At 42.2% G+C, this 22,683-nt stretch overlaps 2 protein-coding genes across 2 annotated transcripts in view; both read right to left on the bottom strand.

Annotated features, from left to right (window-relative positions):
- The window catches only part of LOC133026443 (electrogenic aspartate/glutamate antiporter SLC25A13, mitochondrial), a 63,982-nt gene extending 59,818 nt beyond the window's left edge, over positions 1–4,164 (bottom strand). The window contains 2 exon segments of the mRNA XM_061093336.1: positions 3,823–3,986; positions 4,124–4,164. Coding sequence (XP_060949319.1) covers positions 3,823–3,986; positions 4,124–4,164 — 205 coding nt within the window.
- A 364-nt stretch (positions 4,165–4,528) lies between these two features.
- sem1 (SEM1 26S proteasome subunit) lies at positions 4,529–7,485 on the bottom strand. Its single transcript, XM_061092812.1, has 3 exons — positions 7,333–7,485; positions 6,772–6,865; positions 4,529–4,734 (listed from the first exon to the last, which is right to left on the bottom strand). The coding sequence occupies exons 1-3, from the start codon at positions 7,406–7,408 to the stop codon at positions 4,692–4,694; spliced, it is 213 nt and encodes a 70-aa protein (XP_060948795.1). The 5' UTR covers positions 7,409–7,485; the 3' UTR covers positions 4,529–4,691.
- Positions 7,486–22,683: the final 15,198 nt, after the last annotated feature.

Below are 22,683 nucleotides of genomic sequence, written 5' to 3'. Positions count from 1 at the left end.
GATTGTAGGATGATACAACTCTCATATCTGTCCAGTAAATATTTGCACTACTGCACACAATTGAACTATTGTTGTTCTGTTTTTCTCTTGAGCTGTATATATATATTTTTAGATATTTACAATTTTATTTTCTATTTTCAATTTTTGATATTCTATTTTATTCTATTTTATACTATTTCTATTTTATCTTTTTGTTTGTAATTATTGAGCATTGCTAGAAGAGAGCCTGTGACTCAAGCATTTCAGTGCCAGCGACTGCTTAATGTTATTGTTGTGCATTTGATAATAAAAATCTTGAATGAAGCTTAAGCTAGCAACCAGTTAACTAGGCTAAGCATTGGAACTTGGAGGAGGCAGCAAGCATGGCTCTGTCAAAATGAGGGAGAAAAAAAAAATTACTTGAATAAATCACAATGGACAATGTCGCAGAAGGTCATGTGCCAACCTACTTTTTGGCTGCAACCACTGTATATAAAGATAGACCACTCCCAAAACCTGAAGCCAAAATGTCTCAATTGCCGCCTATACGTCATACATATTCTCCTCCATGTTATTTGATGGGACATGGAGGAAAAATGTATTGACTTGCAATAACTGCATTCAATCATGAGGATACAAACCTAGAACAGCAAGAATCAAGTAAGTACAATTTGCTTCAAAAAAGACAAACTACAAGTGTTAAATGTAATTGCATTGTACAAGTGCAACTAATCTCAAAATCGTTTTTATTTGTTTGCTGTCCTGATGTCAATGGGGAGCTCGTTCCACCATTTCTGAGCCAGGACAGCAAACAGTCGTGATTTGGGGATTTTGTCTTCTTCTTCTGTCTGGACCGCAGTGTTTATGCTAAGCTAAATTAAGCAAAACGATAGCAGGCAGTTTCCCTTCTGACTCATTACAACCTTTTCATTTCAACTGTCCTGAGAGAATATCTATAAGCAAAGAAACAAACTATTCAATGCATTATTCCTTACATTTATTTTGCACATCAGCATATGTACATGATGTATTCCCATGCTCTTTTCTATACAAATACTTTAAATAAAAAGGGTCAAATGTTATTTCACTGTGCACATTACATGATTTGTATAATTTTTCCATTGGTTTCTTCTGATCACAAAGAAAGGGGGGGGAACCCATTGAGGACAACACAGGATCAATTTGATGAGGATGAATGGGGTTGAAAAACTAGCCTGTGGTCAATCCACACTGGTTAATTGAGGCAGTTAGGGGAGAACAGACTTAAAAGCCCCAGTCCTCCTTGACACTGATGGCTGTCCTATGAGGGGACCTCAGGTCTTTTGATAGGGCACTCGACAGCGTCCTTTGGGGCTGTTTCACCTACCACAATAAACAGGCAGCCCTTTGTCACCGGGAGCAGGGGGGTCTGGAGGGGTGCTCCTCGTTATTATTTTCTAAAGTAATTATACCTTATTATCTGTGTTTACTTTAGCGGGGGTGCTAGTGTGCAGGTGTGGGCCATTCGGCGGTGGGGTTGGCAATCTCACTGGTGAACGCACCCCTGAGTGTCTTTTTTTTTTTTTTTTTTTTTTTTTTTTTTTTAACTCTCTCCCCTCCATCTTTACTTGGAGGTTTTGGAGGGGGGCTTTGGTAGTAGTATTGTAGCCCCTCTGCTAATTTCAGCCCAACAAAAGAAACGTGCAATTAGGGCTATTATAGTAGCAGCTGCATGCTTCCTAGCTGTGCAGTGACAGCTTCATCTTCACCCCGGCTCAGCGGTGAAGGGAATGGAGAGGGGAGACGCAGAGAGAGCAGGGCCTGCAGCGGCGGAGAGAGAGAGAGCTGGAACGGTCACAGTAGCCTCCAGTGTGTGCAGAATAGAGCGGAATATGCTGCCTGGGAGGCTGGTGTGTTTCTTCAGTGGAGACACAGCAGGGACTCTCGCCCACAGGCTCGTGGGGCTCGAGAACAATGGATCTGCCATCTCCCAACATGAAGTATTATGAAATGGTGCTCGCCGCGGTTCCATTGACTGCGTTGCCGCACCGAGTCATGTGGTCTTCGAGCTGCGTGGGTATAAAGGGAAAATGATTTGCAATTAAGAATATGTTTTTCAAGGAATCCGGACTTTCAGAAAGAGTCAGTTTACAGAATTTGCTGCGTTCTGTTGTTGCCGTGACTGACACGGGAAAATTATCTGGGGGGAAAGTGGGACGCGTGTCTTGGATTTCTGTCGGAAGACCAAACTTCCTCTTGCTAACAAAAGGACACGGAACTGCCATTTGATAAAAGAATAATCCACAAATGGTTTCATAAGATTTAAAAATATACACAATTTGTTATCGCTCTCCCTCAATTGAGGGGGTCGATTCATGTCGAGCTGAATCATGCGGGTCACAAAAGAACGACAAAAATGCTTGGCCAAATTGAAGTCATCGCTCGATGGGTTCAAAGAACGAGTGGAGACACTGAAAAGGCCGGCGATCGCGTGGGGCGGAATACTGAGGGCCCATCGAGGCCCTCGCGGCGTCAAACACAAGGGACCAATCTTACGCTTTCAGCACAAACAAAATGGTCACAGGTCCTCCTCTGTTGCTCTCACTTACCGATTCTCTCACTCCACTGACTCCGCAACCCTTAGAATAATCATCTGGCCCAGGGCCCCTTGGTTCCAGGGACATAAATAGGCCTTAGTGTCCCATATGGATGAGTCAGATCAGATCACTTATTTCCTGCAGCGCTGGCGAAATGTTTATTTTCTTTATTGACACATACATCAGAGGGAGCCGGAGCATCGTCTCTCGAACGCAATCTGGGCCGTGCACTCAGGAGAGCTGTTGGGCTGTAATAAGCAGTTGATTGGGATAATAACCAGTAGTAAACAGGGATTCTGTGTTTTCCCAAAAGAGATCGAGGGACTGTCAGATGCTTGTCAGCGTGCTTTCAGTTGCCAACAGTTAAACGCAAGGCTTGGGCAAACAGATCTCCACTTCTTACTTTTCCAGCCTTTAATGCCAAAATCTGAGCGCAACACTTTGAAGTGCAGAAGAACTCTTTCCAAGTACTAACACGTGCAAAGCAGCAAACAGGGAACAAGCACCACAAGGGGAGAGCACAGGAACCTGGAATGAAAGGCCACACACAGGCACAAGGCAGCGATGGAAACATATCCTCACATAAAAGACCAGCCTCATAAGAAGCAATACTTACATAAAAAAACGTATTGTATTCAAATTCTGCTGTATAATTGTTAGAAATTGCAGTTATTCATATGACCCATTCTTTTTTTGTGTTATAGATTATATTATTTATGTTAACTTGGGGTGTTCCACTCTTTACAAGCAGGAAGAGTGAAAGGAAGCACAGACAGCCTTTTTTATGGTTTCATACTTTTATATACGAACACTTCTATCTAGAAAACCCTTATTTCCATTTGAATAACAGGTTAAATGTCTCCTTCTCTTGCTTCTTCATGATATGCATTACTTTAACAGTGTATGAACACTTATGTGAAACTCACATCTCATGACATTTAGAGTTTCATGTATTTTGCATATAGAACTAGACAAATTTGATAAATTTAACAAAATATAAATGTATTAATTTAATGAAAGTTGCACAAAATGGAAATAATTATTGTGCTTGATTACTGTACTTGAAACGTTGTATTTAAGTTACTTTCTTCTTCTACGGGAGGAAGATATATGTTGTTTTCAGGCTGGAAACTGCTTTCATAGCATTGGTCTTACTGGCATTCATTTCACCTCATTAGGACCCTGGGACTGAGAGTCGACAAAACACTGAGAGAAATCATTTTGCCGGGGTAGTGTGGAGGGGATAAATTGGCCTCTGGTTCAGTACGAGAGTCCCCGCTGTGCCAAGCGGAAGAGAAGGGCCTGGCTGGCAGTAGGGGCAGGCCCAGGCAAGGCAGGCTGAGAGACCCCATGCTGAGACCCCCTCCCTGCCTCTGACAAACACGGCAGTGGATAATCTCTCCTTCAGGGACTCGGCCCAGCACTGTGGGGCTGAGAGGAAAGGGGGATGTCATACAGCACAGGGCAAAGGAGCTGCCTTGTGTGTAGAATGCATCACAACTACTTAGACACACTTGTTTGCATTGTGCACACTTCCACTGCGCAAGTCTAACATACATCTTCTTTACGGCTTGTGTATACTTTCTGTCTTCCTCTCACGTGGAGACATCGCATTGAGAGTCTCAATAAAAGGAAGCATACGTAAATACATGGTTGCTTCAAAATATTAGCCCTTGAACTTGAGCAATATCGTCCAAAATAAATGCTCCACGTGACCCAGGTTCATAAGACGTCCATTTGCAGGAAGGCTGTTGACTCAGCAGCTCCTTACAAAGACAGTAAACTGCAGATATCACAGCCAAACCCTGAGGAGGCTTCCAAACATAAATAGTTAATGCAAAGTTTTAGATTTAGAAAAAAACAGCTTCAATAAGAGCTGGATAACAAAAAAGCTAAAATTAACTATAAATGTATCATCTGTAACAGTCTTAGTCTAAACATCTGCATTATTGTTGGTCAGTAAAACAATCGAATGAACTTTAATCTCCAAACTGTTTATTTTTATCCATATTTCTTACAAAAAAGAAACAAATTCACGTTGTCAAACATCTTCCGGTGATGTGTGGTCTACCGGTTCTATTCAAACAGAAATGTCCATATCCACAATCATCGTATACATATAAACCAGGACAGCCGCTATGATGTCTCCATTTTGTAACCATGTTTTTCCAGCTCGGCTCTGCAGGGAGGAAAAAGAAAAATAGAAAAATCAAGTCAGTAGAGATGATTACAGGTGGGTGGCTGAAGCATAAGTACCCTCTATTGATTGTGAGAACCATTAAGAGATGGGAGTGAAAAAATACATATAAATATTGCATAATGTGTGCAGCTATGGATTCGATGATTACATATATATGGGAGCTGTGTGCCCTCTAACAATAATGATATCTTTAAGAAATAGCTTAATAGCATATCTGTCATAATTGGCCTAAATAAAACAATAGCATATTACTGTCTGGAGTGATTACTGTTTACTCCAATAAAAACAGACCAGCCACTTTTCTATCAAGTTATTGATTATTCAATAAGAGTGAGAGTTAAACTGTTAAAGCAGAACAGATCCTATGATGAAACTTTGATTCTATAAAAGGCAAGTAAAGGGGGACATGTGTGATTTCTTCTGTATTCGTCTTTTCAGGATCTCGTCTTCATCAAAGTTAAAAACAACTAATCAATTTGAACTGTTTGTGATCGTTGAGTTGTCCTTGTCCGTAATGAATATATTATTCAAACATTAACCGTGTAGGTTGAAAAATGTATTCAAACCACTCGATTTATGATATACAAAAACTTCATATTAATATTATTAATATTGAGTTCAGCCAATGCTCAGTAAGGTAAAACAAACTGCCTAAAAGCTTAAAATTCACCAGAGCAGGTCAACATCAACATCCATGAGTCAACCATTTGTAAATCCTGCTGCATGATTGCATGATGAAGGCTGCTGCTCTCCTTAACTCACTTTAGTGAGGGCTGACGTTTGCCGGAGAAACCTTGAACACTCCACAACACTTCAGGAGCATTCTTTTCTTACTGATGAAACAAAGGCTGAATTGTCTGTGAAAACAGACGCTCTACCTGTGGAGTAAAAGGGGCACTTTACACCAACATGCAAACAGCATCATGACAGTGAAGTAGACCTGAATAGCTCAACACCACGAAGAGGAAAAGAATTCCAAAGTTTATAATGGAGTGATACAGAAAGTCGGTCGATGTTCGAAACGTTGTTGGCTCCTTCTGTCATTTTGGGATTCTAAATACTAATATTTATTGAATAGGTAGTAACAATCCTTACATTCTAGTGTGCACTACAATTCATTATTTTATTTACCAGCTGACAAGATCATCAACTTTTATTAAATTTAAATCAAGTTTACTTGTATTGGCCGAGTCAGAGAACAGACCTTCACCCAGTAGAGATGCTGTGGAATGTTCACATCAGACATCTTACAAATATTTGAACTGTTCTGAAGGAAGAACCGTTCTCCTGTGCACTATGATCCATAACGACTATTTGATTGAGGTTACGGCTGCTAGATTAGGTTCTGGTCAGTTACTTACTCCAGGGGTTCCCCTATTCTTTGTCCCATTAGAACCAGGAATGTTTCAGGAATAGATTTCATGAATCATAAAAGATTATAATCGCGCATTGTTAGCATATTGTGGTTGTCCATTCTTCAGATTTAGCGAAATTTCCCATTAAAGTTAAATAAAAATGTGTAGAAAATAGGGATGAAAATATAGGGATTAATCTGCAATAATTGGTTTCTATCAAATAATTAAGCATTTGTGCAGAGTTTTATATGCAATATATTTCACAATTTTCAGATTTGAAAGGTGAAATTTTGCTGCGTCTGACTGCTGCTTAAAATATTAGTACAAAAATGAAAAGCTGATGAAAAAGGCATAAACTTGTGAATATTCCTTTAACTGCAAAATATTAACAAACAAAAAAATACGCAAACTGTGTCCAAGTGTTTTGTTTGTCAAAGGAAAAAGTTGTGGATTGGACGCCTGAGCAAAACAGCTCATGATCAGTGAGTAATTTGGCCTGAGCAGATCTATATATAAACACAATCTGGTGTTTGTTATTCCTCACTCACACTGACACATTCTTTTTAAGGCTCATTTAAAAACTAAAGCTTGACGAAACAACTAGGACTGAGACACGCCACAGTGAACGTGGTTAACTGATCTGCAGTTGTTTTCGGTTTACCTCAGCTGATTTGAGAAATCATCCTCTACGTTGTCATCGTCCCAGTTGTCTTCCCAAACATGAGCATCCTCATCTTCATCCAGACCCGTCCAATCTGTGGAGAGGAAACAACGTCATCATACACAAACAAATCCTCTTTTAAAACACAAGTATGAAATTCTCAAACACGGCACATGGATATCAAACAGCACAGATGAGGAAGTCTTCTTAATCTCTGTTTAGCTGAGGGGCTAACACCTCACACTGTTAGCTATGCTACCACCATGCTAGGTAGCTAGTAGCCGTTAGCATGAGAAACGAACGAACATATGCAGGTCGAAATGGCGAGGACGAACGTAAGACTATTAAAATAAAAGTACAGACTATTTAAGTCAGTGGAGCCTCGTTCTACCAATACATTCAGATGGTTAAAGCAGCGGACTGTGGCTACCGATAGGTTCGCTAGCTAATGCTAGCTCGGCCCTGGCTAGCTGAGTCACTGCTGCGGGGCCCAACTCTGGAAACCACGTCAGTTCGCTCCCAGCACGTAAAACAAGACACAGTGACATGTGTGATATTTACCCTCCGCTGGGAACTCTTCAAACTCATCGTCCTCCTCCAGTAAACCCAGGTCCACGGTCTGCTTCTTCTCCGACATGTTAGCGCTGCTGTCTCTGTGCGTGTGTTGCTGTTGTGAGTGAATGAATGGCTCCCTCCTACCTTACGCCTACTACGTCAGAGATGTTCGAGAATGTGGAGGTTGCGTAAACTGCGCAAAAACAGCAGCAGCAGCAGCTGGGCACGATGAGGCTGGTGTCTACGGTGGCCGAGAGAGATCAACACATGCAAATTAATAAAACATCTTCATCGAAGTAACGACACGATGCAAAAATCCTCAACACCAGCAAACTCAGGGAATAGCAACATCAGTTTGACAACACATGCGCTGCAACAAAACAAAAAAATTCTCCAGTGTCTGTGCAATTATCCAACTCCTTTGAAATAATGACTTTGTTTGTCTTTATGCCTTAATATGTATATTTTGTTGTAAGCATTTATTTATCGATTAGATATATATTTTTTGCCATTCTATGCTGTCTTTGTGTTGTTTTAAGTTTACTTGCCTTTTTGTGTTTGCACATGGAGCTGGGAGAAGCGCAATTTCGTTCTGCTTTGAACTTCTTGCTGTGTGGTCTGAGTGACAATAGTTGGCTTTGACTTTGACTTTTTAAAAACACATACAGACATTAGTTCCCTAGTTCAAAAATGACATTAGTCATTTAGTGTCGATCCAGTTACGGCCCTGATGATGAAATTATTTGGTGTCAGTTAATCTAAGTTTGTCTGTTTCAGGTCTTCAGCCAGAAGACATCCAAGATACAAGATCAAGATACATTTTATTTATCCCACACACATGCAGAGACACACTCATGCAATTGAGGAACTTTGTCTTCTGCTTTTAACCCATCTGGTGCAGGACACACAGAGCAGTGAGCAGCCATGTATGGCGCCCGGGGAGCAGATGTTGCCTTGCTCAGGGGCACTAGGCAGGGTAGATTTTTGGACAGATTCACGTTGTTATTGTTATTGTTATTACGTCCAGGTAAGATTGTCATTGAAACTCCGTGGACTCGAACCAGAATCGAACCAGAAACCTTATCTGCCCATAGTCCAAGTTTCTGCCACTAGTCCACCCCTTCAACTGGGACTGTGTGTTCATAGAGTTTGGAACGCAGAGGACAAGCAGCTCAGTGAAGGTGAGTTCCCCTATAGTTCCTCCTGGTAGGTTTTGTGCTGTTCACCTGTAGAGCTGGGGCGATATAAATAGCAACATAACGAAAGTCCAACATAAATATCAATGTATTTATTATGCATCGTACAAGCACGGTGAGGTAAAAACCACAACCTTCACTATGGAGAAAAAAGAATGGAATGGAAGTTGGATTTCCCACCTAAATTTGGTTTTAACTTTAAGATTAGCCATAAAAAAGCATTATGAAGACTAAAGTATCACCTGGAGTCCATGGCCTTTTGGGTATTTCTTTGACTGTCGGTGTAGCATTTTGTTTGACATGAAGACCTTTTCACAAAACTATGCAGACCAGACCCTGATCAGTGCAGAGCTTTACAGATAAAACCAGAACGACTGTAAAGCATGTGTTTGCTTGTTTCCCAGTTTTCAGCACGGTTGGTTTTCAATAACAGTGGTTTGACATTGGAAGCATGGAGCAATGCTTAGAAAACACTTGCGAATATTTTGGATAACAGAGCACTCTTTCTCTCTCTCTCTCTCTCTCTCTCTCTCTCTCTCTCTCTCTCTCTCTCTCTCTCTCTCTCTCTCTCTCTCTCTCTCTCTCTCTCTCTCTCTCTCTCTCTCTCTCTCTCTCCCTCTCCCTCTGTGACACTACCACAAAAGCCCCATCGCTTTCCTCAAAACATATGCACTCGAGTCAGGCAAATTTTGCCAAAGATTTTTCATTTAGGAGCAAATGCACAACGCAACCCATGTGGCCTGCTCGAATAATGACGCGTTAGCCACAGCTTAGGATGTATTTTAGATAAATGAGAGTGCACTTCTACCACAAAACCACCCGCACCACAATGAAAATTGCTCTGCAGCTGTCATACATTGACAGACGGAGCAAACCTCAACTTAGGCCCTGCATACTTATTCTATTTTCAAATTATTTTGTAATCGCCCTAAGCCTCTACACATGACAATGCCACAACATTTGCAGGAAAGAGGAACAAGATTCGGAGGGAGAGAGAGGGCAGGAAGTAATAACCACTGTGTTTAAAATGGCCTGATTCCATTTGGATGTAGAAACATGCACAACAATTGGTTTTAATCAAAAGAGGATCCTTCACCCTTCACCCAAATGAGAATCAAATTTACCAATCCAAAAAAAGGGAAGAGATGACATTCTATTCAACTGCTCACATTTTTAAACCAGTGAAGTAAATACACTAAATGTATCACATGAAAGTAAGTACTTGCTTTAAAACATCGTAATATTAATAAATAAAGAATGCTGCAGATTATACTATTGAAAACACTTCGATTAGTTATATGTAGTGGAGTAAAAACGAAAAGTACCTGGAAATAAATATACTTAAGTACATGAAAAATGTACTCAAGTGTAGTAACAAAGTAAATCTGCTGTGTGAGTTGCACCATTGCTATAAGTGTGTTCTAAAAAGTTTATAATATAAAAAGATTCAGCTGTTGATAGCATGAGAAAATGGAATCTCTGCTTAACAATTAGAGACATTATATATTATAGCTAAATATGAGAAAGACCTTTATAGGAGACCATTGTGAAGTGTTGAGCGTGATAATAGTTAATGAGACTACAGGCTATAATGGCAGGAGGAGAGGCTATTTCACTCACTCATGTCCTGTTATGGAGGGTCTTTATGAATGATGGATTGTCTTGCTTTGAGCTGCCCCCCCGCCCCCCCTGCCTGAGGTATAGCTGCTCTTGGTGCCCGCATCACTCAGTGTCAGGTGCAGGTGAAGCCCTGGGAAGCCGCTGCACTGTCCACCCAGCATACCTGAGACTGCAGTTACATTGAGCCTGGCGCCTGGAGTCTAACCTGCTCAGGGAAAAACAGGAGGCGGCGGGAGGGTGGGGTCTGGGGAGACACGACATGGCCGACGCAGACAGATTCAACCGCAACTTGGGTCTAAGTAGAAGCATCACATTTCTGTCCTTTCACAAAGCCCTCTGGGAAAAGGACCGGGGTTGGCAGCCGCTGTAAGTGCAGTGAAAGAGACAGACAGGGACACGCAGAGGACGACTCCAACAGAAGCCTGCCTGGCCAGTCTGACAGAGCACCCCCACACACACAAACACACACAAACACACACACACACCTGCATCCATCCTGTCTCTCTCTGTGCACTGCCTGAGGGCCATATCATGAGCCATGTGGTTGTAGCATGTGTGTGTGTGTGTGTGTGTGTGTGTGTGTGTGTGTGTGTGTGTGTGTTTGTGACACACCAAATAATCCAGATCACCTCCCAAAGATAACAGACTAGACCTCTCCTTCCACATGTCGGAGAAAGTGACAGTGAAAGACAGCTGTCTCTGCTGTGTCGTCTAGCCGTATGTACTCGTTAGACCTTTGGTCACTTTGTCTAAACAACTACCCCCCCGCCACCCCCTTCCTTTGCTGCCATTACACTTTGCATTGTAATGTCCCCCTGCCCTAAAACGGAGCCTTCCATTCAAACCTGAGCGTGTGCTTTCAGTTTGCGTTTAATTTCTACCTTTCGAGCTGTGAAGTTCCAAGACAAGAAGGCATCAAGATATTTGAGCTCAAAGAAAATGCCCTCAGACGTAAAAAGAAAGTGATCATCGTGGATTAAAGGAGCTTAACTGGACAATTAATGAGGCAAATCCAAGAAAAAACATGTAAGCTTTGCTCCTAGGGAATCTGCAGAGAGAGTGATATGCTTCCAGGATATGTCTGTCAAGATCCTGTATTAAATTTAATCCCAGCCAGTCAGTAAGTCTACTCCATTGTGTGTTGTGTGGAAACCTGGCCCCTCTTTCCATACAAATCCTTACATCCAGAAGAGAACACTGGATATTGATTATTCTATGAAGACATTTTAAATCCTTTAAGAATGAGACGAATGAAAAAAGTTGCTCATGTTTGTTTTGCTTTACAAATCCATTTTTGTCCAGGGCTCTCACTCATTGAGACGTCTGTCAGGACGAATTTAAGTTTCATATTTTCCTCCCTGTCCGTCTTGAAAAGCTCTGTCATCTTGGGCTTGAGGTACAGTTTGCCAAGAGGCTAATGGCCCTTTATGACAGTACAATCTGATGCCTGTCCCGAATAGCCCCCAGGTAATCCTGTCCACCTCGGCGGCTTAGCCCTGCTCGGGCTTAAGTTGCATATTTTGTTTTTATCAGGACACTGCTGATAAATGCTATCAGCGAGGGAGAAATTAAATATGGGGGGTCCAGCTCCGTTTTGCCTGAGCCCCTACTTGAAATCTAGAGTTGCGGAACAATGGCACCTCTATTGGTGAATCCAGACTGCTCAAAAGCAAAGAACAAGTAGCATATATTTCCCAACGTCCATAACATTTCTCTGCCGACACAGTTGAGTTGTGACGGTGATGTGGTGCATTCGCCACATAAACTACTTTAGATTTGTCATTTCTTTGCATAAATTCAGGATAATCCCGGCGCTCAAAACACTTTAAATGACAATTACAGCCGCTGTACTTTTAGACCCCCAAAATATCATTTAATAAAATCATAAAATTACATGCTAATTTATTTCCAGTAATGTGTGCTAATAGTGCACTACCTCTGTGTCCATGGTCCAATGCCATGGACCTATACTGTACGTGAAAAGCACTCACACACTCTTACCATAGGTGGTAACCCCCTTTGTGAAAAGCACTCTTATTGGAAGTACCCATTATCTGCAAAGAGTATCCTCATGCGTTCACGAAGTCATTAGCTTAAGCTGTCCTCGGTGTAAAATCATAGTTAATTTCTTTGGCAGTGGTGCACGGTGAATTGAAACATATTTTCATTGACTGCAGCAAATAAAAATTCAGACGAATCAAGTAAGGAAACCCACAGAAACACATTCATATGTTGTGTATATGTTCAATTTATTCTCCTGCATTTGTGATGTTTTATCATACCTCTATCAAATGTGTTATTTCACATCTAATCCACAAATGAAAGTAAAATGATGCACGTCCTCTCTCTGTCGTGCTTATTGAGCCTCGGCTGATTTAGACCTAAAGTGCATCTATTGTGCTGTGACATGTCCCAAGATCAGTGCCACAAAAGGGCTTTGTGAGAGATGACACATGTCACCCGTCCACTGAGAAAAGATGGACACCTGGATTTCTAACTTTTGAAAGTGTTTGGTTCTCTGCAAAACTAATACATCTTCACCCACCGTCTATATTTGAATAATTCTTAGGATCATTAGATATGTTTTTTGTTGCATCCATATCTATCTCATCGCACAAGTCTCTCTTTTCTCCCATTTTCTCTCTTTCCCCTCTCCCCAGTCATTCTCTATTTTTCCGTCTATCACACATCGGAACAGACATACCCCCCCCCCCAGCCGCCTCTCTCTAGTTATGGTATGTCAAAGTGTGCGTGTCCCACACAGTGGGGGGGGGGAGGTTCAGTCGCGTTCACTTAAATGAGTGACAAGACCTGCTCTGCTCTTTTCGCTGACACCTGTCAGAGCGTCATCTGTCATCCGTGTGCAGAGATGGAAATGAGCGGGAGAGACACAACATGCCAAAGGTGACGCTGATGGCTCACCTCTCTCGCTGCCGGCTTCTAAATCAATCGCGCGGCTCGGGTGCTGGACGGCTCACAACAATTATCTACTCTGAGCTTTTGCAGATGAACCTCATTTCTAATGCGGTGATGTCACACTGCTCAAACAGTGGAGCTCTGTGAGGCTGTGGACGTGGCGTGTAGGAAGCGTGTTGTGTGTCTTTGTCCCCACGTTCGATCATGTTAAACAGCAAAGAAGTTTGGGATAATGCCGCCACACATTCTACATTTAGAAATCTCATTTTAGTTTTTGCTATGTATCTTAGGCTGGCTTCATAAGTCATAAAAGATTTATTGTAAAAAATTTATTTTACATCTACTTTGACTTTTTAATTTGACTTTAAGAGTGTCCCATCCACTAACATGGAGTGGGTGGGCTTAATTTTTGCGGACCAGTCGTATCGTCCATTTTTAATTCCAGTCTATGGTGTGAGCATTAGCTCCCGGTGGCTAATATTGAGCCATATTCCAATATTTAGCATTTTGCCTTAAAAATCAGTTTGCTGATTTAAATTGTTACCAAATGCTAAATAGTAGTTTAAATGTTAACCTTCATAGTTTACACAGAGAGCTTTTTACGAAATGTGAAACGACAAAGCTTTCATTTCTCTCTGAGATCTACAGATCTACTGTCATCTGTCGCCAATATTTAGTGAAAGTTTTAGTTTAGACTGTCTTGAATTCACTCTGACAGGTGATACCCACCCCACATTGATTTAGCTGCAACTGTAACACAATCCAACTCTTTTCATTGTTGATTTACTATAATCTCCAACTGACTAACTCCGCACAATTTGGTTGTCCTGAATTCCATGCACCTAATCCCCAACATGTGGCCGTCCCTAGCCCCGGAAAAGTCTATGTCCCCAAGTTCGATCATGTTAAGCAGCAAAGGAGTTTGGGATTAATGCCGCCACACATTCTACATATATAAATCTCATTTTAGTTTTTGCTATGTATCTTAGGCTGGCTTCATAAGTAATAAAAGATTTATTGTAAAAAATTTATTTTACATCTACTTTGACTTTTTAATTTGACTTTAAGAGTGTCCCATCCACTAACATGGAGTGGGTGGGCTTAATTTTTGCGGACCAGTCATATCGTCCATTTTTAATTCCAGTCTATGGCGTGAACATTAGCTCCCGGTGGATAATATTGAGCCATATTAAAATATTTAGCACTTTGCCTTAAGAATCAGTTTCCTGATTTAAATGTTTGCTAAATGCTAAATAGTAGTTTAGATGTTAACCTTCATAGTTTACTATGTGCTTTTTACGAAATGTGAAACGACAAAGCTTTCATTTCTCTCTGAGATCTACAGATCTACTGTCATCTGTCGCCAATATTTAGTGAAAGTTTTACTTTAGACTGTCTGGAATTCACTCTGACAGGTGATACCCACCCCACATTGATTTAGCTGCAACTGTAACACAATCCAACTCTTTTCATTGTTGATTTGCTATAATCTCCAACTGACTAACTCTGCACAATTTGGTTGTACTGAATTCAATGCACCTAATCCCCAACATGTGGCCGTCCCTAGCCCCGGAAAAGTCTATGTCCCCAAGTTCGATCATGTTAAACAGCAAAGGAGTTTGGGATTAATGCCGCCACACATTCTACATATATAAGTCTCATTTTAGTTTTTGCTATGTATCTTAGGCTGGCTTCATAAGTAAAAAAAGACATTAAATTATTATTGTGAAAAATGTATTTTACATCTACTTTGACTTTTTAGTTTGTCCCATCTACTAACATGGAGTAGATCAGATTTTTGACCTATACAGCAGCCAGCCACCAGGTGGTAATCAAGAAACATTGGCTTGACTTTTGCGGACCAGTCATATCGTCGATTTTTAATTCCAGTCTATGGTGTGAACATTAGCTCCCGGTGGCTAATATTGAACTATATTCAAATATTTAGCACTTTGCCTTAAGAATCAGTTTCCTGATTTAAATGTTTGCTAAATGCTAAATAGTAGTTTAAATGTTAACCTTCATAGTTGACACAGAGAGCTTCTGCGAAATGCAAAACGACAAAGCTTTCATTTCTCTCTGAGATCTACAGGTCTACTATCATCTGTCGCCAATATTTACTGAAAGTTTTAGTTTAGACTGTCTTGAATTCACTCTGACAGGTGATACCCACCCCACATTGATTTAGCTGCAACTGTAACACAATCCAACTCTTTTCATTGTTGATTTGCTATAATCTCCAACTGACTAACTCCGCACAATTTGGTTGTACTGAATACCATGCACCTAATCCCCAACATGTGGCCGTCCCTAGCCCCGGAAAAGTCTGTGATTGGTCTGATTGATAAATGAAGCTCTCCTTATGCTTTTGGGCGTCCGTTGGAAGGGGGCCTCCGTGGGTCTGGACTATGTCCAGGAAACCTGGGACAGGCACTTATTAAGTAGTTAGACCCTCAAGACGAGGCAGCAGACAGGGACTGCTGGTGGTCACCTGGACTTGGATTTAGCTTTGGCATCCCTCAGCCATCAGTCGGGTCTGGGGGCTCTGACTTTGGTTTCATGTTGTGAAAGGGACACAATCTTCTCCTCTGCGCTGAAGTCAGGGGTCATGTGTTTGTTCAGCCTGGTCAAGTAAAGGGATGTAATTATTAGCACTTTATCAAAACAACCAGGGAAATGTCAACAGTCCCCCCCCCAAAAAAAATGTGTGTGTTAACAATTCAGCTTTGTCCACAAGATAAGGAGATACATTTTTAATCAAGCTTTGTCAGTCCCATGGTATCAATTTAGATTCACTTCATAGGTTTTGTTTTTGTATTAAGAAAGTTAATCATTAAACAGAGAAGAAGACATGCAAGACTAGGCATTGATCTCCCCCCTTTTGATAGAGTCATTACTGTTTCTTAATTGTTTCTTCTCCTTCAATACATTTTTTCCCCACTGTCCACAGTATGTCTGTTCATCATCTATTTCACAAGTTTGAGAGGGGTATACATGGTAATCAGGAGGGAGAAAAACCTTGAATTAAGCGAAGAGCAACAAACCAATATATACCCCACTTGCCTGTACCACTGCATTATTTGATTCTGAGTCACATACACTTAATCTATACAAGGGAGAAGCTGCAAAAGACGTTTGTGATTTATCAATTAAGCCGGATGTGTCGTCCCACCACAACAAAACCCACATACTTTGCCTGTCTGCATTTTCAAATTGCTCTAGCAGCCAATGGGAACAATGAAAGAAAAAAAGTCTGTAAAGCACTGACGCTCAAGCAGGCATAAAACCAAAAATGCTTTCTTGAAAGTATGGCCGTGGGCGAGGCTTAAGCAGCTCAACCAATGATGTCGGCGCTGCAGCATCGGAGCAGAGCCCGATTGAAACACTAGGAGGTGAAAGTGAAAGTGGTGATTTGTCATTAAGGCTTTTCAAAGAAAGTCCAAAGCCAAGGGTCCAATTTATGCTTGTTATAATTTCACCCCAATCGCTCCCCCATGCCCCTAAACACATTCTTCTTCTAGGTATGCGAAGAACGCCACACAAGCCGCCACTGGAAATCCATGATTAAATACAGAAATATCACATAGCGCACAATGCCAGAAATCTTTTTGTAGCAATGCTGAAAATGTTCTACTTGCATGTCCAATTCATCATATTGACAGAGATATTTTTAAACATTAATTGTTATTACCCGTCTCTGCTTAATGGGATGTAATTTACTCCAGTATCGTTTCGGCAGCATTTGCATTAATGTTTGTCATGCAATACGTCTGGCAGTGGCCTCACGCTGTATGTAATCTAGATTGGCTTTGGATATGAGCCGTTTCTGGCCTCATTAATACAGAGAAAAAGGTGAGGAAAGCCGTTTTCAGCGGGACTGCCAGGTACAGTTTCTCTTGGCCCGTTCAGCATTTGTAAAACATGCTCTCATAAACCCCAAAATCAAACGCTCCAATTCTTGAATGGGATGTTGGAAAATTATTTACAGGCAAATAAAAGTTGCGTGCGACCACGTTAAAAAAAAGCCGCCCAGTTTTTTCCGGGGTATGGTTCTGTTTAGCTGAAATCATTTTCACTCCAAAATGTTGGAAGCGTCAACGGTGATTTGCTGCAGACTCTTGTTAATCCCCTGCACACACTTGGAAGTTGATCAGTTTAAGTGAACACAGCTCTCGTCTCCTGCCGACCGCTACAAATGTTTTTTTTTGTGTGTGTTTGTGCGTGTACAGCTGCTGGTATGTTTTAAGTGTGTGTGTAATGACAGACATCACCATTTTAGCGAAGGAATTCAGAGAAATACCTTCTGGTCTGTCCACACAGACACACAGATGTGCATCATCACTGGTTGATTGTCGGTGACCCTGGCTGATTGAACTGGTAAAGGGCAGCGAGTTGTGCAGCTGGGGTCTGCCCGTCTGGCCGTCCAGGGCACTGGGGCACTGAGAGGAGAAATGGTATAGCGTGACTGTGAGGGACCGCCGAGCAGCCACACCATGACCCCAGCAGACGTGCTCCCAAGTCGGCGCACTGTGCTGCACTTGTTCCAGCCGGCGAAGACGACAGAGACAAAAGAGCAAGGAACTTCCCCAGACCTTCATTTGTGGGTGTTTGGACAACTCCAAGGCCCCCGCCGTGCCCCCAGGGGCCTCTCAGCTGGCCCGGAGAGAGAGAGAGAGCGATGGAGAAAGAAGGCAAAGCAGTGAACACTGGGCAATTAAGACGGGAAGTGTGCGTGTCTGCAAGTGTGTGTGTGCGTTGTGAGCTAAGGAGTGATGAGGAATCCATGACATCATTGTGACAGGGATTTCATGAAAGCCATTTGTCATATCTGTAGTTGCAGTGATCCAGATTCCAGGTCACGATTTATTAAATAATCAACAGTAATTCAATGTGGAAAAGCAGCAATGCATATAAATTGATGACAATGAATGACAACAAATGTTCCATTTAATAACTATGACTTTTATTGACATATTATTATTATTGCTTATGTGTACAGGACATGCATAAAATCAATCTAAATAATTGCATAATCTATGTAAACAGGATATGCAATGTTTTCTCTTTACATGTGTATTTATTTGTTGCTCATATATTTTGTCAGATAATGACCCACCCAAACAAACCACATAAAGCAAACAGGGAAACATTTGTCACGGCCAATGCACAGATTATTCTTACAGCAAAGGTAGCGGCCAAAACAGTGACTGAAACAAGCTGCTACTCCTGCAAACAAAAACCAAAGCGTCATTCCAGAGAAAACTAAAGTGAGCCATGTCCCACGGCCTGTCTGTAAGTGTTCAATTATCCTCATATAGAGGGACAGAAGGAAAACAATTGTAAGGCTTTCGGTTAAGAGGCTGTTGTGAGCGGAGACGTCGAGGCTTTAGGGAAGTAGTTTGAAGGGCGAGTCCAAAAAGTCATCACAAGAGTTTTTTTGGCGAGGGGTGAAACAAAGAGTAGAAAGGTTCGGGTGTAGTTACATGAACGCAACTTGGCCTCGTCGGATGACAAATTGTCCGGCGGCGGGACAGGACGGTTCAGCCAGCTGGTTGGCCCCATCGGCGGGTTGATTGATGGTGTTGATGTTCTAAATCGGCCGCCAACACACTGAGTACAGGACTGGTAATAGTGCAGCTTTAGATTGGCCCTGGAGATAGCAGGAAGTGGATGGGAGGGGGCTGAGGGGGGGGGGGGGCACTGCAGGGGGAAAAAAGGACACGTTCCCATGCATGTACGCGGGATGTGAGGTTCTGAAAGCGCAGCTGCAGACTCAAAGAGTGCTGCAAGTCTGCCGAGGTAAAGTTTAGACAGGAGAGTGCGTGTGATTAACTCGGGTTACAGTCGGTGAAACACACGTGTGAAAGCTATGGCGGAGGTTTGCGTGGTCACCGTATCACCGAGGCATCTGTACCTCGGAGCGTGCTCGGTCGGGTCTCAGCAAAATACATGCAAACTCAACGAATTACACACTGTACTTTTGATTGAGAGCTAGGCAGTCTGGGATTGTGTTTGAGGTTCTCAGATCTTGACACATGCAAAGGGGAAACAAAGGGCAGCGCGTGGTTGTAATGGACCATTTCCAACATGATTGCAAAGCTCAATGAGATTTCTTTCTAAAAAGGTTGAAATGGTACTAATTAAATTGTGAGATTATAGTAAGTAATCAATCAAATTGATAGGATCCAGCCTAAAAATATGATGGAAAACCTTCTCTTTTGATCTGAAATGAGTCAATGAATCAACCTGCTTGTCTGGAGCTGTCGACAACAGTGTACAACAGTATTTGTAGCCACTAATTGAGAGAGAGAGTGTTGCTATTACTAACATTTTTTAATTCTGTTTCATTTCATTGTAGAATCAATTTTCCCTTGTGCACGCAGATATTTTATAGTAGTTTGCCAAAAAACCCTCTCTTGAAGTTAAAGTGGACACTGTTTAAACGCTTTCAACTCTGTGAAGAGACGATAAATAGTTTAGAATGATGTAACTTTGAGTTGACCCGTCGAGTGAAACACCTCTTCTCCTCCATTATGTGAACATCCACGGCTCGGAATAATTAAAAAAACATAACCCAGTAATGTCACCAGTAGAACTGCACACTGTACACAGCAGCGGTATGAAGAGGTTAGCCCTCAGCTCTAATGAAATAAAAAGGGCTGTGATAAAATCAATTTTCAGATTGTCCGCCATTAAAGAGGATGGAGGCTTGTTCGACTGTCAAATATCGATCATCTGTCAGAAGCGTGAGTTGCACCACAATGTAAAAGAGACATCGTCTGCAAAGAAATGTTTAACACCTCTGCAAGCAAATGACGCAAGTGTTTTGGCTTGATTGGTCTTAAAATGTGAGGATGATGATATCTATCGAATACAACAACGTCCAAAAAGTGTGAGAACATTTCTAGTTCTTGATCTTTTCAGACTTGTGCCAGTCTCTGAGTGTATTTGTGTAAAAGTCCAGAGAGAACACAGAATAGTTCAGGCTGACTGGTTGGAGGAGGATAACGGGCGTGGAGCCAGGGAGTCGTTTGTGTGAGCTGTTGTTGGGCCGACGTCTTTTTGGCCTTGGGCCGCTTGGAGTGGTTTGTATGAACCAGTCCTATTGTTCCCACACTTACATGCGCAGACGTAGGCCTACACACACACACACGCACACACACACACACACACACACACACACACACACACAGACACACACACACACTGAAACTTAACGGCCTGTCACATGTGCTTGCACATACAGCAAATGCATGCCATGGAACCAAGTCCACACACCAATTCATTGAACTACAACTCTTAAGTGAATACTGAAAATGACGTCACTTATTTATCACTTATTTTGCCATTAAAATGTGACTGCGTTATTACCCGCCAGCAAAAGTAATGACTTACTTACGACGTAATAATTACTTGTGACGTTACCTGCGATGACTCTGTCCACCAGCGGTGCCGTTAAATAACTCCAAAGCCTCCACACGCAGACATCATACTTTCTGTCGTTAACACATGTAGAAATGTATTTACCAAGAGCTGAGCACATTATATTGTGGGGTAATTTTAGAGAATGGGTACCCAGCCCGAGCCAAACGGGTTCAGCTGGGTTCAAAGGTTTTGAATTGATATTCTGGTTTTGGTCTGCTCAGGTTGTCTGGGCTACAGGGTTCGGACGCAAAAAACAGATTGTCTGCTGGATTAAGCCTGATAGATTTCTCTGTGGCTGGGAGGGAGGCTCGTGACTTTTGTTGAAGCAGTGGCTAACTAGCCGGTCAACTAGACATCACACATAAATACAACATTTTTAAATAACTGGGAGACATTTCTCCTTATGTGGTGGAGACTAACCACTTCCACACACCTCCAGCTCCTCTACCAAGATAACTTGTACCCGACCACATTCTCCACTGAATACACAGAGATGAAATTCACAGCAGTCTCATCCAGGCCTCGATGATGCAGCAAATAAACCCACCTCCATTCATTTTGAATACTGAATAGTAACAATTAATTTCATCCTTGAGTTTCAAATCAATTTCAATCTTCCTTGGCTGATAGACTAGTATACATGGCATTTTAGGAATCAGTGAAATGAATACCTTGACACTGTCCAATCCATCAGACAGACATACACACACAGCTTTTCAACCACCCAGTGTGTGATCCACTCTCCTCTCTGGACTTGTGTGCAGAGGTGTAATTTTCACCCTTACCCCGTGAATTCAAGACACACACACACACACACGCACAGACACACACACACACACACACACACAGCATACACCCTGGATTCTTGGATAATTTAGGACACTTTTCACCCTTGGCAGACTAGTGGTGTACAAATGACAGGGGCAGGCCTTGCAGCTGTGTTTCTGAGACCTCACCCACCCCCTAAAAGGTACACACACACACACACACACACACACACACACACACACACACAGACTCACACACTCACACAAAGTAGTCACAAAACATAATAGTGAGGTCTTCTTTTTTCCACTGCTATGCCAGTAGGTGGTACGAACGAAGTGTTTCTGTGTGTGTGTGTGTGTGTGTGTGTGTGTGTGTGTGTGTGTGTGTGTGTGTGTGTGTGTGTGTGTGTGTGTGTGAGAACACATGTGAGCATGTATGTGTGTGTTTGATTGTCTTGTTCTCCTTTATCTCATTCTCCCCATGTCACTCGCTCCCTCTGCATCCTCCCTCTCCCTTTCTTGTCCTCCTCCTCTCAGATCCTTCTTCCTCGCAACGATTTCACAGACCTCCACTTACTCCATTGTGCTGAGAAACAAAAAAAATAAAAGAAACACAATCGCCTTGTCCTCTTTCTCATCTTAATAAGCAGCTCCAAGTTTGATAATTACACGTTCAGCCTGCCGCATGAGTTTCTATGCAGTGTTCACATCAGGGAGAAAGCCATTGACTCCGCTGTTGAGGGGAGCAACTATTGGGAATGACTGACAACTGTCCTCCTCCCCCTTTGGTGAGGGGAGGCTGCAGAAGTGAGAACAGCACCGATCAATTCTGCCTCCTCGTGAGGGAGTGTGTCCCCGAACGCCATCATGTAACCATCGGAGCAGCCGGCGGACCACATACGTTGCGAGGCCCATAATCCATTCCATAGCCTATCACCATGTGCTGCCGATTAATGGGGGTTTCTGCGGAGCAAGCGCCGAGGAGACGGCCAGACTGAGGGTTTTCTTCTGTGGCGGAAGCCAATCTGTTTAGGATTAAGGGAATAACTTGTGAGGCTGACACCGAGGCATCCAACAAGCAGGGCTAAGGAGAAGAGGAGGGAGGAGAGACAGAGAGAGAAAGAGAGCGAGAGAGGAGGAAGGAGTGTCGTGAATGTGTTGACAGGGAGTTGATTGTGTTTTGGCCCGAGCCTGGTTATTGGCGATGGTTTGAATCCGTAACTGGGGATTGTCTTGGGAGTCCAAAACTCTGAGAGCCATCTGTGGTTGTTTAGTCCATTGCACCATATTTAGAACAGGTCTTCGTTCTCATATGAAATTCTGCTGCGGTACGATTTTCCATTTTTGTTAATTAATGTAACTGTCAGATATTTATGAATTAAACAGCACCATGTTATTCAAGATCATCAATATAAAGGAAACACTGTTCTCCT

This window comes from Limanda limanda, chromosome 19, assembly GCF_963576545.1.
Source record: "Limanda limanda chromosome 19, fLimLim1.1, whole genome shotgun sequence".
Classification (NCBI taxonomy): domain Eukaryota; kingdom Metazoa; phylum Chordata; class Actinopteri; order Pleuronectiformes; family Pleuronectidae; genus Limanda; species Limanda limanda.
Note: the sequence above shows the minus strand (reverse complement) of the source record. Positions and strands in the feature narration are given on the sequence as shown.